Source organism: Vicia villosa, linkage group LG1 (genome assembly GCF_029867415.1).
Source record: "Vicia villosa cultivar HV-30 ecotype Madison, WI linkage group LG1, Vvil1.0, whole genome shotgun sequence".
Classification (NCBI taxonomy): Eukaryota; Viridiplantae; Streptophyta; class Magnoliopsida; order Fabales; family Fabaceae; genus Vicia; species Vicia villosa.
In genome coordinates, this window is record NC_081180.1 from 163,287,684 (window position 1) to 163,301,602 (window position 13,919).

Here is a 13,919-nt window from a genome sequence, read left to right on the forward strand (position 1 = left end):
AAATATGGTTATACATTGTACAAACTGTCAATAGAACAAGTACGAAACACAGAAGAAAAAGGGTTTGTTACAACCTCTACCAATTCCAGGCAGGGTATGGGAAGACATTACAATGGATTTTATAACAAACTTACCTAACTCTAGTGGTCACACTGTTGTGTGGGTTCTTTGCGACAGCCTAAGCAAGTTTGTTCATTTTCTTCCTCTCCCTATACACTTCACAGCTCGCGATCTGGAGGCTCGTTTCATTGCTGAAATCTTTCGCCTCCATGGCATTCCAAGATCCATTGTGTTTGACCGAGATCCATTATTTCTGAGCAAGTTCTGGAAACATTTTTTCAAACTCCAAGGCACACACCTGAAATACAGCACTTCTTATCATCCAGAGACAGACGGACAAACAGAAGTAGTCAATCGTTCATTAGAGACATACATGTGTTGTTTTGCTAAAGATCACCCCCGAAAATGGCATCAGTTCTTGCACCTAGCCGAATATTGGTACAATACATCAGAACACACAGCTATTCAAATGTCGCCCTTCAAAGCTTTGTATGGACGAGATCCTCCAAAGCTCATGGACTATGTTACTGGTTCGGCACCAGAGGAGTCATTACACCACACCTTACAAGAACAACACAACGTGTTAACAGAGTTAAAAACGCATCTTAAACGCAGCAGAATTGTAATGGAAAAGCAAGCTAATAGCAAAAGACGACCTTTTACCTTTCATGAAGGGGATCTGGTCCTGTTAAAACTCAAACCCTATCGGCAAACAACAGTGGTTCAACGTCAGTCATAGAAATTAGCAAAGAGATACTTTGGTCCGTATAAGGTCATCAAACGAGTAGGATTTTTCGATTACCTTCTCGATCTTCCATTCTCCTTGCGTATTCATCTGGTTGTCCATGTTTCGTTGTTGCAAAAATATCACGGTGAGGACCCATCACAGGATTTTCGCCCCCTTCCTAGACCGAACTGGTAACATCGATGGGTGGCCTTCAGAACAAAGATCCACACCAAGTTAAAGTTGCAAGAAGTGAAAATAATCTAAGAGTGGATAAACAACACTTACAGGCTTTACCTCAGGGTACGACAAAGTCTGCCGCTTCAGAGACAAGTAGTGAAGAGAGCTGCGAGGGAAAATGCAAGGGAAGCGGTGGAATGAGGAAGATGGTTGGGGAGAACTCTATGCACAACAAAGCAGAGACAGAAAAGGTGTGAAGCAAATGGTTGGAAGTGCAAATGACTTAGTACTTAACTCGTCATCTGTATTAGTAAGTACGCAACAGGGTTTTGACAAGTTTGTCCCTGGGGTTTCCAACGGTTCCTTCCCTATTCTCAATAAAGCTTCACGTGTTCTCCAACAAGCCAGCTGTAGTCCAACTACACACGTTTCCCAAGCCCCACACACTGCCCAAGAGATAACCTCATCCCCCAAGTTGCGATCATAGCCGTTCAAGCAGATTTCCCCTTATCCTCTCACGATTTCCCCATCTCCAACGTCACAGATTCAAATGCCCATGATATCTCCAAACACAAGTGGATTATCGGTCTATGCTGGGCCCACAGTTTTGTGCCCCAACCTACACACAAGTGGTACCTCAAAAAGCCCATACCTTTGAACCTTGAGGACAAGGTTCTTTATGGACCACAAAGTAATGTTATGAAGACAACAAGGTCCAACAGAATTAAGAAGCAATCTATTTTGCTAAAAGATTTTATATTAAATTAAGGTGGTGCAACTAGTAGTATTTTATTTCCTTGTTATTTTAGTTTATTGTACTGTTTTGGCCCATGGCCCTTTTAGAGGTAGAAAGCCTACTATATAATTGTATGCAGCCTCTATTATGAAATCAAGAAGAAAAGTTGTTTTATTTTATTGTCTTTTCATGTACTCTTAGATCTAGGGTTTCCTACATTAATCTATCAGACATGCCCCTAAATATTGATATGATTAAGTTCAAAAGCATGCATAAAAGTATTGGCATTATGGAAAAGGGTGATTTAGTTTGCTTTACCAAATCACGATTAACAGATCATCTTTTTACTAATATGATTCATCATTGTATGGAAACATCTTACACATTGTATGGGAAACATGGAAAGAAGGATGACCTAGTATAAAGTGTCATACATTAAAAACGTTATTGCAAAACATTTGTGTTGTAAGACAATGAACATCATTAAAATATCTAAGGAACTATGAAATATAGGATTATGATTGAATATTTAAAGACTATTGATGTGGTCAACAATCTCAATCTTCTTCTTGGAAGCGAAATCCTTAATTAAACAAAAGTTGTGTGAAAATATGACCTTTTTTTTATTGCAGCTCAGGGTATTGGTAAACTTAGAAATCGACATTAAATTATTATTTTTTGAAAAAAAAATTCAATGTTTAATTTTCAACGTATATAAAATTGAATAATCTAGAGTACATTGTAGAGGTATAGATTCTTGGTAAAAATATTGTTTTCAGCATAGTGTGTCATGAGTTTGTGTCTATTTAGAAAGGTAATAGGCATGAGTTCAATTTTCTTAATAATATGAAAAGATTTAATGAATGAACATACTTGGTTCGATGCTCCACAATATAAGATTTGCGATGTATATTTATTAAAGGTATTACTTGTTTTGGAGATGCTAGAAATGACATGAGAAGTCCCTCCCAACAGAGGTTGTCATTGTGAATAGTTTGAGAGTGATAAAGTTTGGATCGGCTGTTGAAGAGTGAGGAAGCGAGACATTGACAAAAACCAGTTTTTCTTGACAACATTTGTTTCATCGATTTGCTCTAATTGTGGTAATCGAGTTCATTGAGTTGTGGTGCGACGAGGGTAGAGCTTGAGTTTTTACCAGTGTGAAGATAAAATAGTCTTCGAGGGTTGCGTGATGGGTCAGAGGTGTAGGAGAGGCTGTTGGTGTTTGAGGATGAAACTGAATCTAAATTGTCTTCCATAGGAGAAGATCAAAAAGGAAGGAAGAAGAAGCAAGAATTTGAGATTGAAAAAATAGGATTGGCAAAAAAGGAGAAATTTTGGGTTTGATCAACTGATATCATATTACTCTGTGTTGAGAGCCAATTGAAGAATTGAAAGAAGAATAGATTTGAATGAATTTATTCATTATGTATTGAATCTTTCCAGATGTGATAGTTAAGTACGTATAAGCTAACCAACTAAGGAATAGGCAAGTTAACTAAAACGTAGTAGTATAATAGAGTCGCATAATGGTCTGATATCCGACACACACACAAAAAACGCATGATATTTTAGCTTACAAGCCACATTACAAAGCATGTGATCAAGCTTTTTGAAAACAGTCATGGCCATTGCACTTGAACCCCTTCCAAATAAATTTAGTTCCTACGGCATCAACGATCAACCTCAATCAAATTGCAATCTTTAATCCAATTTAAAAAAATGCAAGCATCTTTGAACGTACGCTGTTTCCTCCTTACATTAATGTTCTATACATTATGTAAAAAAAATCATTCAAAAATTTAAATCTATTTAACAATACAGATTAAAACTGCTTACAAATTAATTTTATATGGACTAAAAGTTGAAGAAAAACTTAGCATTAACTAAAATTTGTGTCTCAAACAAATGTAGCTAAGAATAGGGCTATTTTCTTTTTCTTTTGGGCTATTTTCCTTCTTAAACATGTATGGAAATTTTCATTTCGCTAACTACGGCTAGGAACTTCTTCTCGCATGATTGATTTCTAGTCGGGTTTAAAAATGTTCAGGTAATAAATTTAGGTTCATTCATTGCCCTGCCCAGTAAAGATTTCATACTATTACTACTATTAGAGATACGGAACAAAAAAAGGATGTCATTTTGTAGCTAGGTTGGAATGAAAACTTGTATTATTATACTTCTGTTAAAGAATTAAGTTTTATTACCGTCAAATAAATCGCTATGGGACTGAAACCCAAGAGTGGAGAAAAATTTTTGCCTCCCTTTTCAACGTTTTTCTGCTAAAATAGAAGTTCAATGTTCTCATTATTATTGATATCACTCTACTACTACTTAACATCCTACAAGGCAAAGACTCATTTCGTGCTACATATACATGCACATGGGGCACGGGAAAATGAACGACAGAACGGACTAAATAACTTTACAACGGCCTCAGGTTACTTGCAAAAAGGCAAATGTTCAGAAGAGTTTGAGGTCATAAATGGCACACAGAATAAGAGCTGTTCTACGTCCACCCTAGGCAGAGTTTGAAGAAACAGGTCGAGTGGTGAGGGAAATCTAAAAAAAGTGGACTATAGCCCTAAGTAAAATTTGTTTCATTGGGTTATTAGCAAGCATAGAATCATTAAATTTTACTGAGATTTGGTGCAAGCCTTGACTTACCAAATCTCTCAATGTATCCCTTCTCGTAATAGATAATAATACCACACTATCTTCATCAAACACTTGATACTTTTGTAAAACCAAAACCAACTTTGTACATTCTAAATAGTATTAAAGTCATATTTGTTGCATAAGTACCAAATTTAAGACAAGTAACAAATTCTGAACAAACAATTTCAGGAGTGAAGAAAACGTCAAATCTAGATGACCTATTTCACCATTCATCGCATGAATTTCCCACCAGTAAGGCTTATATAGCTCCTTTTGTAGTTTCTTTTGTTAGATGACAAGTTTCTTGTAACTCGGTTAACTGCATAGATAGAGTAAAGAACAAGTTATATATCGAAATTGGTCATATAAAAAGAAAACTTTAAGGTGCAAACCGTGCAATTTTAGAGCAGCATCTTCAAATGGAAAAGTGATGGCTTCATCCTGATGTTAGGGCACATGCAAATAAAAGATATTGTCAAATTACAAACTTAACTCACCATAATAACCACACATGTCAGTTCTCCCGACATTTACCCCATAGAAAAAGTTGACATCATTTGACGTCTGACAATCCAGATTCCAGTGCTTTGCAATGAAGCTAAGCAAACAAGAGTGGGTAAAGATTGCCTTTGACCATTTGATGGCAGAATTGTGATAAGGAATTCAGGATACTCAAGTTCCAAGCAGATTTGAAACAAGTCTCAAGGTTCAGCCAGTCTGCCATAGTAAACACAATTTCAGCCAAATAAACGAATCTATTAACATTTTGAGACAGGTTTGATCCACATACTGCCATCTGAAGCCTATTAGTGCATTGAAGGGAGAAATTGAACTATAGTTGAGACGCAATCATCACCACGAATATTAGTTGATCAGTCAAGTCAGGTGTTTAAAACTTGATATTCTCATAATTGGGCATGAAATTGTTAAATCCACCTATTTCATTATTCAATACTTCCGACATAGATAGGCCGCTGAAATACATGGAATCATTCCAACTTCCCCGCTGGTTATTTGAACCGAGAATATTACTACTGAACTGTTGAGAGCGCATTTGTTCAGAAAATGAAGGATTGTTAGACTGAAATTGATCAAGAAACCTTGAAGGAGTTCTATAAGCCTCACTTTGAGGGGAAAACCTATTTCCAATATGATCTGAAAGTCTTAAATTCTGTGAAGCTAGAGATTGTTGCATTAACAACTTAAGTCTAGCCTCATCTTCATTAGGACTATATTGTGGAAGGAAAGTTTGCCTCGAGTTAAAAGGTGCACTATTCAGCCTTTCTTCCATTAGGCCCTTACTAGGATCCAATACCATAGGATTTTTGAATTCAGCATCTCCTATCCTGCCGATATTTACAGATGGAGGAGCAAATTGCGGTTGCAAATGTTCAACTGGAAAATAAAAAATTTTATAAGAAATTTCTCTATAAGTAGAAGATGTAGCTGAAAAGCAGAAACACACAGGAAAAAGTTAAAATAAGTGTAGAAATTGTTGAGCCGTGAAAGAGTTATACCAGAACTATTACAACCCTGTTCTACTCTCCCGCGTGAAAACCCAGGAGGTATTCTGCCTGACATTGAAAATCCAGGTGGACTTGAGGCATGAGCTTTTGCCACTGATAAAAGACAACAAATAAAATTATCAATTTGATAAAAGCTTAGTTCAACAGTTTAGAAAATTAACAATGAAGAATATCGTGTTAAAAGGAGACCTGATATGTCGCAGTCAGGAGTAAACTATTACGTATTTCACTTTTAGTCATGAACATTTCATTATACACCAAGGGACAAACTTATACTCTTACCAACTAAGTATTAAAGATACATTTATTAATAAACTTGCTGAAAGATAAATATCTAACATTATATAGAAAAAAATTAATAGCATGATTTTAACACAACATTTATGACCAAGAAATCTTTTCCAATTAATAAATTAATCCAAATGTTCTTCATATTACAGCTGCAGTTTTTGATAGGCTGACTGAAACATTGCCTGAATACAGTCAAAACCAAATAACTTACTCCAAAAATACACCCAAAATATATTTAGATAGGAATAACAGTAGCCAAAAAGTAATATAGAACTGCAGAAGAAAAATATCGCAACATACTTTCCATTCACAAGCAAATAACAGAAATCCTATGGACAAATTATGCATACTAAATATATGGTAGACTCTGGGGATTAGAAGCACTAAATTCTTGTTAAACCCAAAATTAACTACTTAATGAGCCAATGAACCAACTATTAAACAAAGCCATCATCTATGTAGGCATGTGAAGTGCTTAAATTACCATGTTTCTCCATTAATTGACAAGTGAACGCGAAAGATATAGGTTAAGAAATTTGCAGGTTTATTAAGAAGCCAAAAGGAAAACGAGATATAATAAATTGAACAAGCAGGGAAACTGACATCAAGATGTATGCATGCAAACCCAATAGAAGACACTATGACAACAGAGAATATATGAATGGAAAGAAAACTATATCCTCCGAACTAATAAAGATGAAGTGCTTAAGTATGTTATTGATTAATACTCACTGGAAAATTTTGTGGGCACCAATGACGGACTTCCATCAAATTTATCTGATAGCACAGAACTGCTAGATGTGAAAGCATATGGGTTTTTTACAGTGAATGTATCATTGTTTCCGTTATAACCACCAGATGGATAATGCCTTTTAGGTTCATGTTCGGTAATCCCTAATGGTTGCTGCAAACCAGATGTCTTATTCAAGGAATCATCTTGTCTGGCAAAGGAAAACCGGGACTGATTCTTGTCTTGAATTTTCCGCAAAGCAGGTGCTTTGAAGGATGTGTATGGTTCATCGGTTTCATCCAACAACTTAACTAGTGAATCTTCCCATGCATCTAGTTCCAAAGACAAAATGTTAGATATAATGTTGTTTTCTCCAATGTCTGAAGCAACCTTGTTATCAACATTTGAACCAGTATCCTCACTCTCCACAAGCTTCTCAAATCCTGCCCCCAAGTGTTCAGTAAAAGTTTCAGAAGGTTTCCTTAAATGATTCTGGTTACAAATTTGATTTTGATGCTTCAGTTGGTGGTTTGATTGGTTTAGATTCTGAGGATAACGAGGTGAATGATGCCCAGATGCTAAATTGTTAATGCCTTTGCAGAATTGTTGTTGATCAAAGTCTTTATTTAGCGTATCATCCACAATTATATCTTCCCAAAAGGCTGGTGTGGTTGAATGGTCTTTACAGTATTCATTATCTTGAGGAAAATGTTTCCCTAGAGAGGAATTGATCGAGTTAGGAGTAAAAAGTAATCTGTCTGAATCACGAGTGAAATATGAATCTTTAAGATTATTGTTGATGCTAACAGATGATAACTCAGAACTTAAGCCATGCACATCTCGACTGGAAACTGCCTTGTTAGTATTCAAATTCTGAGGTCTGACAGTCTCCAGGAAGCTTGTACTTGTTGAGGGTGCAGCCTTATCTTGATCAAGGCCAGCAAAAGCTGCAGAAGAAGTTTGACAGTTAGACAGTATAATGCCAAAAAGTTTCTTCATCGATAACATTTGACTTACATGTTTGAGAATTTCCCCCTATGTGATGTTTGTTCAATGCTGAAGGTACAATTACACTATTGGAATGCGCATCAGAATTATTTTCATTTTCTCCCAATTCTTTCGTATCAAGAATAGATCTTTCAGTGCAAGCAACCCCCGGTACAAGGGCTTGGGGGCCATTAGATGCTTCAATCTTTTTCTTGGCCAGATTATTAGAACATAATGAACTATTATCCTGCTGAAGACTACCAGATACACACCTAGCCCTAGCAGAATAAACCAAAAAAGTCAACATTCACACTACAAAAAAACTAATGCTATTAGTGGATTATGTCAGTTAATGGTGACTAGCTAAACTAGCATATAATATGGCTGAAGGTGTTAAAGCCTGTGGCAGAAGCATATGCGGTTATGATGAAAAATATTACACTGTATTTTATTAAAGAAAAAATAATAGAATACAATATAACAAAATAAATTATGGAGGAAAAAAAAGAGAGAGCAGCTAAACAAGGAAGACAGTCATGGAATAGAAGACATAAAAATGAAATAGGATGAATTATGCTCACAGAACAGAATCTTAGAAACACAATTTACAAAACAAAAAAAACATAGAGAACATATCTAAAACAGAATAAAATAAAACAACAACAAATAGGGAACAGCTAGGCAAGGAAGATAAAGTCATAGAGAATAGAAGCTCCACAAAAAAATATATCAAAAGGATGAATACAATGATTGAAGAACAAAATCTTTGAAACACAAACTTAACAAAAGAAAGAAATAGAGAGGAAGAAGTAGAGAAAAATTTGAAAAAGGGGAATACAAAACAGAAAGGGAGGAAGAAAAACACAGCTTGCCCATGCCAGATGTAGAACCTATCACAAGATATAGTTGAGAAACCAGAAGTCATTGGAGATGGGCTGTTCACGGGAGATGTATTGTTCACCGGAGATGGGCGCAAATGAAAAATGACACAGATGCGTGGATGAGAGATGACAGACTCACAAGTGAGAGATTGTAGAAACATTCATAGGGAGTGTCAAAAGGGTTTTAATTAGGGTTTAAAAATTGGCAGAGTCAATTTTGCTCATCTTTTTTTATTTTGTTGATTTCAGCACCTTCAATGACGTATATGTGCCCTGCCATAAAAATCACAGCTGGACTGCCATGTAAAACTAATTAATGCAAGAATACCACGCGATTATAAATTAATTACCAAGAGTTTGCTGCAGGAAGTGCTGTTGAATTGGCAGCTCCATTGCTTGAACAGGATCCTGTAATCTGGATCTAAATTTTCATGATGGATAACATACAAATGAGTTTAATAAAAATGTTAGTTCACTGCCTAAAAACCAACAAAACAGAAGAAAATTGAAGTATCATATCACCCATAATAAACAAGTTTACCACAAAAGTGATATTCTTTAATACTTACATCTAAAGGACTTTTGGACACTACTTTGGTGGCTGATGGTATGTGTCTAGGTTCATCTGGTGGTGGAGGTAAAACACTCCCAGAACGGCGATGCAAATTATTTGTAGCCCCAATGATTTGTAGGACTCTACTCCTTTAACATCCAAATATACAAAAGCAAAACTACTATCAAAGAAGATATAACTCTCAAACATAAAAAACAAAGAATAGCGTAGTCAAAAATAATAGTATGTCTAACAATGAGGAGAATGCAATCCAAAACATTGATGAAAAATGAAAGCAACCAACCAGTAGAGGGCCTACTAAGACCAGAGAAGTAAAAATACATTGATGATGTGCAAGCATTAGGATTTGAACTCCCAAATGAATACACAACATGGCTAAAAGACAACCAGCTGAGGTATAAGCATGGCAGCAAATTCAAAAGTTTAAATTGGAAAGATAGTGTACATGAGTTGAGAACCAATCATACCTTGCAAATGCTAATACTAATTCATCCTTGGTAAAGCTATCTTCGTGAGCACCATGATCATGTAGATATAAGCATTCTCTATTGCTGCAAGGCTGGACCGGCAAGATAATTTATATAGTATGTGAGGAAACCACCTATTACTAAGGTCTATATTAGGATACAGCAGAAAGGAAATCATGGAAAATTGAATAATTATGAAGATTGGCAAGGGAGACAACCAAGGTACACTTAGTAATTTAAGTAAGGAAATAATTGAGTGATTTGGGCAACAAAATAAAAGGGAATACTGGGGCATAAATGAGTTAGGGGGAAGAAAAAGGCAGGAAATGAGTAGTCCTACAAGTCAGTAAAGGAGTGTGAACGGTTTCTCAATTACCCTGTGTTATCTTTTCAGTTTTAGTCCTTAACACTAGTAAATATACCGTTCCGGTACTGCTGCCTACTGGTACCAGAATTATTTCAGGAATAATAGAGTAGATTTATCCATTGTACAAAGTTTGATCCAGTTTCTAATGTAGTATCATAAAACTGTAATTATGTGTGATAAAACAATCATAAGATCGGCTAAGAATGTCTATTTTACCACATTTCTGAGCCATGCATGGCAATACTTTGTGGTTCCAAAACAAGCCCTGCAAATAAAAATTGTCACCAATCATCACAAGATCATGAAAGCCTGACAAGTCACAACTTAACCAAAATGGTATATATCCTTACCTCAATGATCTACCTTCTAATACAAAAAAATGAACTGATTGAATGCATCGAACAGCTTCAGATTCTTTTGAGTACGTTATATACCTAAAGATACGAAATTTTAATTCAATGAATGCAAAACCTATAGGAACAAACTGCAAGTTCCAGCCTTCAAAAGTTACATCATAATAATTACATAAAGAAAATAACTACATAAACAACGGAGAGACTGTAATTTTCTACTTGAACAACACTATGGCAGTTGCTGTTTTATAGATATTCAGAAAAACTTACACACAACAGCTGTTGTTTGCAGAATGTTGAATAATACCGGTTGCTGTACGAGATATTGACACCTTCAAAACCTTGCCATACCTGCCAAAGTACTCCCTACGCTGAAGTAACTGATATAATCCAAGAAAGAGGTTATCAATTGAAAGAAAAAGTGGTTAAGATGATTTACAATTTAAAAACACTAAAACTTATATGGACGGTGCCTGCCATGCTCGACACAGTAGCATCTAGCAATAGTTAAAGACAGAGCAGCATTGAAGAACTCACATCTTCATCTGCAAGGTTGAGAGGCAGTCCAATTATGTACACAAGGTTGCGCTGAATGACTCTAACATCAGTAAGATGTTTCCTTCCATCCGATGATTTAGGCTTTACCTTCTGTAGTTTCTTTTTATGCTGTGAATTCATTTCAGCAACCAATCTGGTAAAGCAAGGAAAGCATATCAGTGTTACCTACCAATAGCATAATAATAAACATTTAATATAAAAGTAAGAATTCCACTCATGACTCAAACCTTCGACAGTTAGCTGCCATTGCCACAATGCGTTCTTTGTCATAAGCTGAACGGCAGGCAGGACAACGTCCCTCAGTTTCATCCTTCTGTGCCATTTCCATTATATGATGCCAACACCACACACAGATCTGAGAAAAGAGAAAGATTGAAAATTAACAATTATCGAAACTGTTTTGCTTTTCTTGTTTATAAATGAAGATCTGTTAAACAGGTTTTTTGAACTTTGAACCCAAACGTAGCTCGTCAAATAGGGTTTTTTTCATTCTTAAAAAACAAAAATAGTTTTCTATAAGACAACGAAATATGCATTCAGTGAAATGCAAAGTACCTGACAGTTTTAATTCTAACTTTTTGTTTTCATAGCACAAGATTGATTGAGGCATATGGATAATACATATTAATTTGAACAAGCATAAAACAAGTACGTTCGACCAAAAAATTTAGGGACCACGTCGAGTAAGAAAATAAAAGAGTTATATGCAAATAATTTCATATTATGCAAATAATTTCATATTCCTTAGGTATATAAACTAGCTAAACCTCATAGCCACATTTGCATGGTTTCAGATGCTGATCAGTCAGGTCCATCTCCTCGGTGCAAATCGGACATGATTTTCCTCCTTTGTCTCCCATGATTGTCCAGGATATTCAGCTACACAAAAAAGTAATCAAATATTAAAAAAAAAAACACTAAAGAAATGAAGACAGAGAAAAAAAATCATCCAAAAATGACAAACCATTACACAAGTGAAGCTCAGGTGTAAAAAGCACATTAACATTAACATTTCATTTCTATGTGAAAACTACATTCTTCTTCATGTTCAAACCATGCTTAAAAATGACGGTTACGGCATAACATTTGCAACAAAAAAATCAACTAATTAAGCTTGAAAAATCGATTAAAAACACTAAAGAAATAAAAAACCCTAGGAGAAATGAACGTTCCTTCCACTCTGACAACATTCACAATAAGCGGAAAAAATCGTTAAACGAACGCAAAATAATCAGTGATAAATTTATGAGGTTCAAATCACGAAAAGCATAACAAAAACATAGATTACATTGTAGTTAACTCAAAGACAAACTAAGCATAAAGTACAAAAAGAAGTTCAATCGAAAATCGAAAAGCGTAACCCTAAGAAACGAAGGAAAAAGCGAAATGTAAGTGTAGATTGAAACGATGAATTGAAAAGAGAGTTAGGGTTTAGAGCGAAGAGCTTACGGTGAGAGCAGAGAGAAGAGAGAGCAGAGACAGAGCAATGTGTGAGTGAAGTGAGTGAGAGAGAGAGAAAGAGTGAAGGATAAAGCACGATAATAGAAGAGAACGATAACGAGAGACGGTAAACATGTACTCGTTGTTGTATTTTGTACGTGAAAAATTCCCGTGTTGGGAAAAGGCTTTTTTACCTTTATCGGTTACAAATTTTGTACTATTAGCTTAAAGTAATCGATTAATTTGTTTTTGAGACAAACGCAGCCTTATGGCAAGTTTTTTTAATTATTATTTTACGGAAAAGTTATTACTTATTAGCAACTCAAACTCATTCTAGGTTCAATTTTATGCGGAGAAATTTGTGTAACTACATGTTTCATTTTGAGGACAAAAATGAATTTTGAATGAATTAGGTGTATTTGAAAATGAATTTTGAATGAATTAGGTGTATTTCAAAATGAATTAAATGTGAAATTAATTATCTTTAAAAGGTGAGTTGAATATTGAAGTTTATTGTGAAATTTTGTTTTAAATTTATAAAGCACAAGTTTTAATTTTATGTTATAATAATTAATTTTTAAGGTGAAGTTAATTTTATTCAAGGGTTGTCATCAATGTTACACATCAAGAATCAATTTTAACAAGAGGAAGACATCACACAACAAGATATTCTTAATATAACTATTGACATAGCAAGAAATATCATAGGTTCATAGGTTGTGATTTCTTTAATCTAAATGTTCTTGTATTATAAGGTCAGAGATCAATGTAGCTCAATTTATGTTCAAATTAATGATGTTTTCGATGGTTCGAGCTATTGATAGGGTTTAGGTATCGCAACAGATCAACGCTTATATTTGGAGTAAATCCTTCATGTTGCAAGAAACTTTAAGATTCATGGAGTAATATGTGATGCTTTTAGACGTATATTGTTTCCATATTCTTCGAGGAACAGAGGTAAGAGATGACTCAATTATTTAGAACCTAATTCTATAGCCACGTTAAATAATTTGGCTGAGAAATTTTTGACCAGGTATTTTTCTCCCATGAAGAATGCAAAAATGAGGAATGAAAAACCTCATTTAGACAAGAAGAAGATTAATCATTGTTTGATGCTTGGGAAATATTTAAGGAGTTGCTAAGACAATGTCCTCGTCATGGAATTTATATTTGTATTTGTTTCGTCCTAGAACCAGAAATGAAAAGCTTAAACGAAGATGATGGTGGATCGCAACCTTCTATGTGGTAGAGCAGGGGTACATATAAGGTTGTCACTTCAATACTCAATTTATGATATAAAGGGGAATTACAAAATGAAAATTGTATTTGAAGTCTATTCCTTGATTTGGTGTTATATATATATATATATATATATATATATATATAT

At 35.0% G+C, this 13,919-nt stretch overlaps 1 protein-coding gene and 1 non-coding gene across 3 annotated transcripts; both read right to left on the minus strand.

Moving 5' to 3' along the window:
* Nucleotides 1-4,418: 4,418 nt before the first annotated feature.
* On the minus strand, nucleotides 4,419-12,700 carry LOC131644573 (uncharacterized). Of its 2 annotated transcripts, XM_058915116.1 has the most exons (16): nucleotides 12,542-12,700; nucleotides 11,860-11,971; nucleotides 11,320-11,447; nucleotides 11,072-11,225; nucleotides 10,805-10,914; nucleotides 10,532-10,615; nucleotides 10,398-10,446; nucleotides 9,815-9,906; nucleotides 9,343-9,475; nucleotides 9,124-9,194; nucleotides 7,923-8,170; nucleotides 6,908-7,852; nucleotides 5,876-5,977; nucleotides 5,149-5,753; nucleotides 4,856-5,075; nucleotides 4,419-4,677 (listed from the first exon to the last, which is right to left on the minus strand). In XM_058915116.1, exons 2-14 carry the CDS (start codon nucleotides 11,950-11,952, stop codon nucleotides 5,248-5,250), a joined length of 2,715 nt encoding a protein of 904 aa, XP_058771099.1. In that variant the 5' UTR covers nucleotides 11,953-11,971; nucleotides 12,542-12,700; the 3' UTR covers nucleotides 4,419-4,677; nucleotides 4,856-5,075; nucleotides 5,149-5,247. The 2 variants fall into 2 exon arrangements, with proteins under 2 accessions (XP_058771099.1, XP_058771098.1); XM_058915115.1 differs by having other exon boundaries at nucleotides 4,856-5,753.
* An 890-nt stretch (nucleotides 12,701-13,590) lies between these two features.
* On the minus strand, nucleotides 13,591-13,696 carry LOC131645429 (small nucleolar RNA R71). Its single transcript, XR_009297051.1, has one exon. It is a non-coding gene; the product is annotated as a small nucleolar RNA R71 (small nucleolar RNA).
* Nucleotides 13,697-13,919: the final 223 nt, after the last annotated feature.

Coding starts and splice junctions, on each gene's coding strand:
- LOC131644573 (XM_058915116.1), bottom strand. CDS start 11,952: ATGGGAGACAAAGGAGGAAAATCATGTCCGATTTGCACCGAGGAGATG. Junction 11,448..11,859: donor CATGCAAATGTGGCTATGAG/GTTTAGCTAGTT, acceptor CTCTTTTCTCAG/ATCTGTGTGTGGTGTTGGCA. Junction 10,616..10,804: donor GCAAACAACAGCTGTTGTGT/GTAAGTTTTTCT, acceptor TCGTATCTTTAG/GTATATAACGTACTCAAAAG.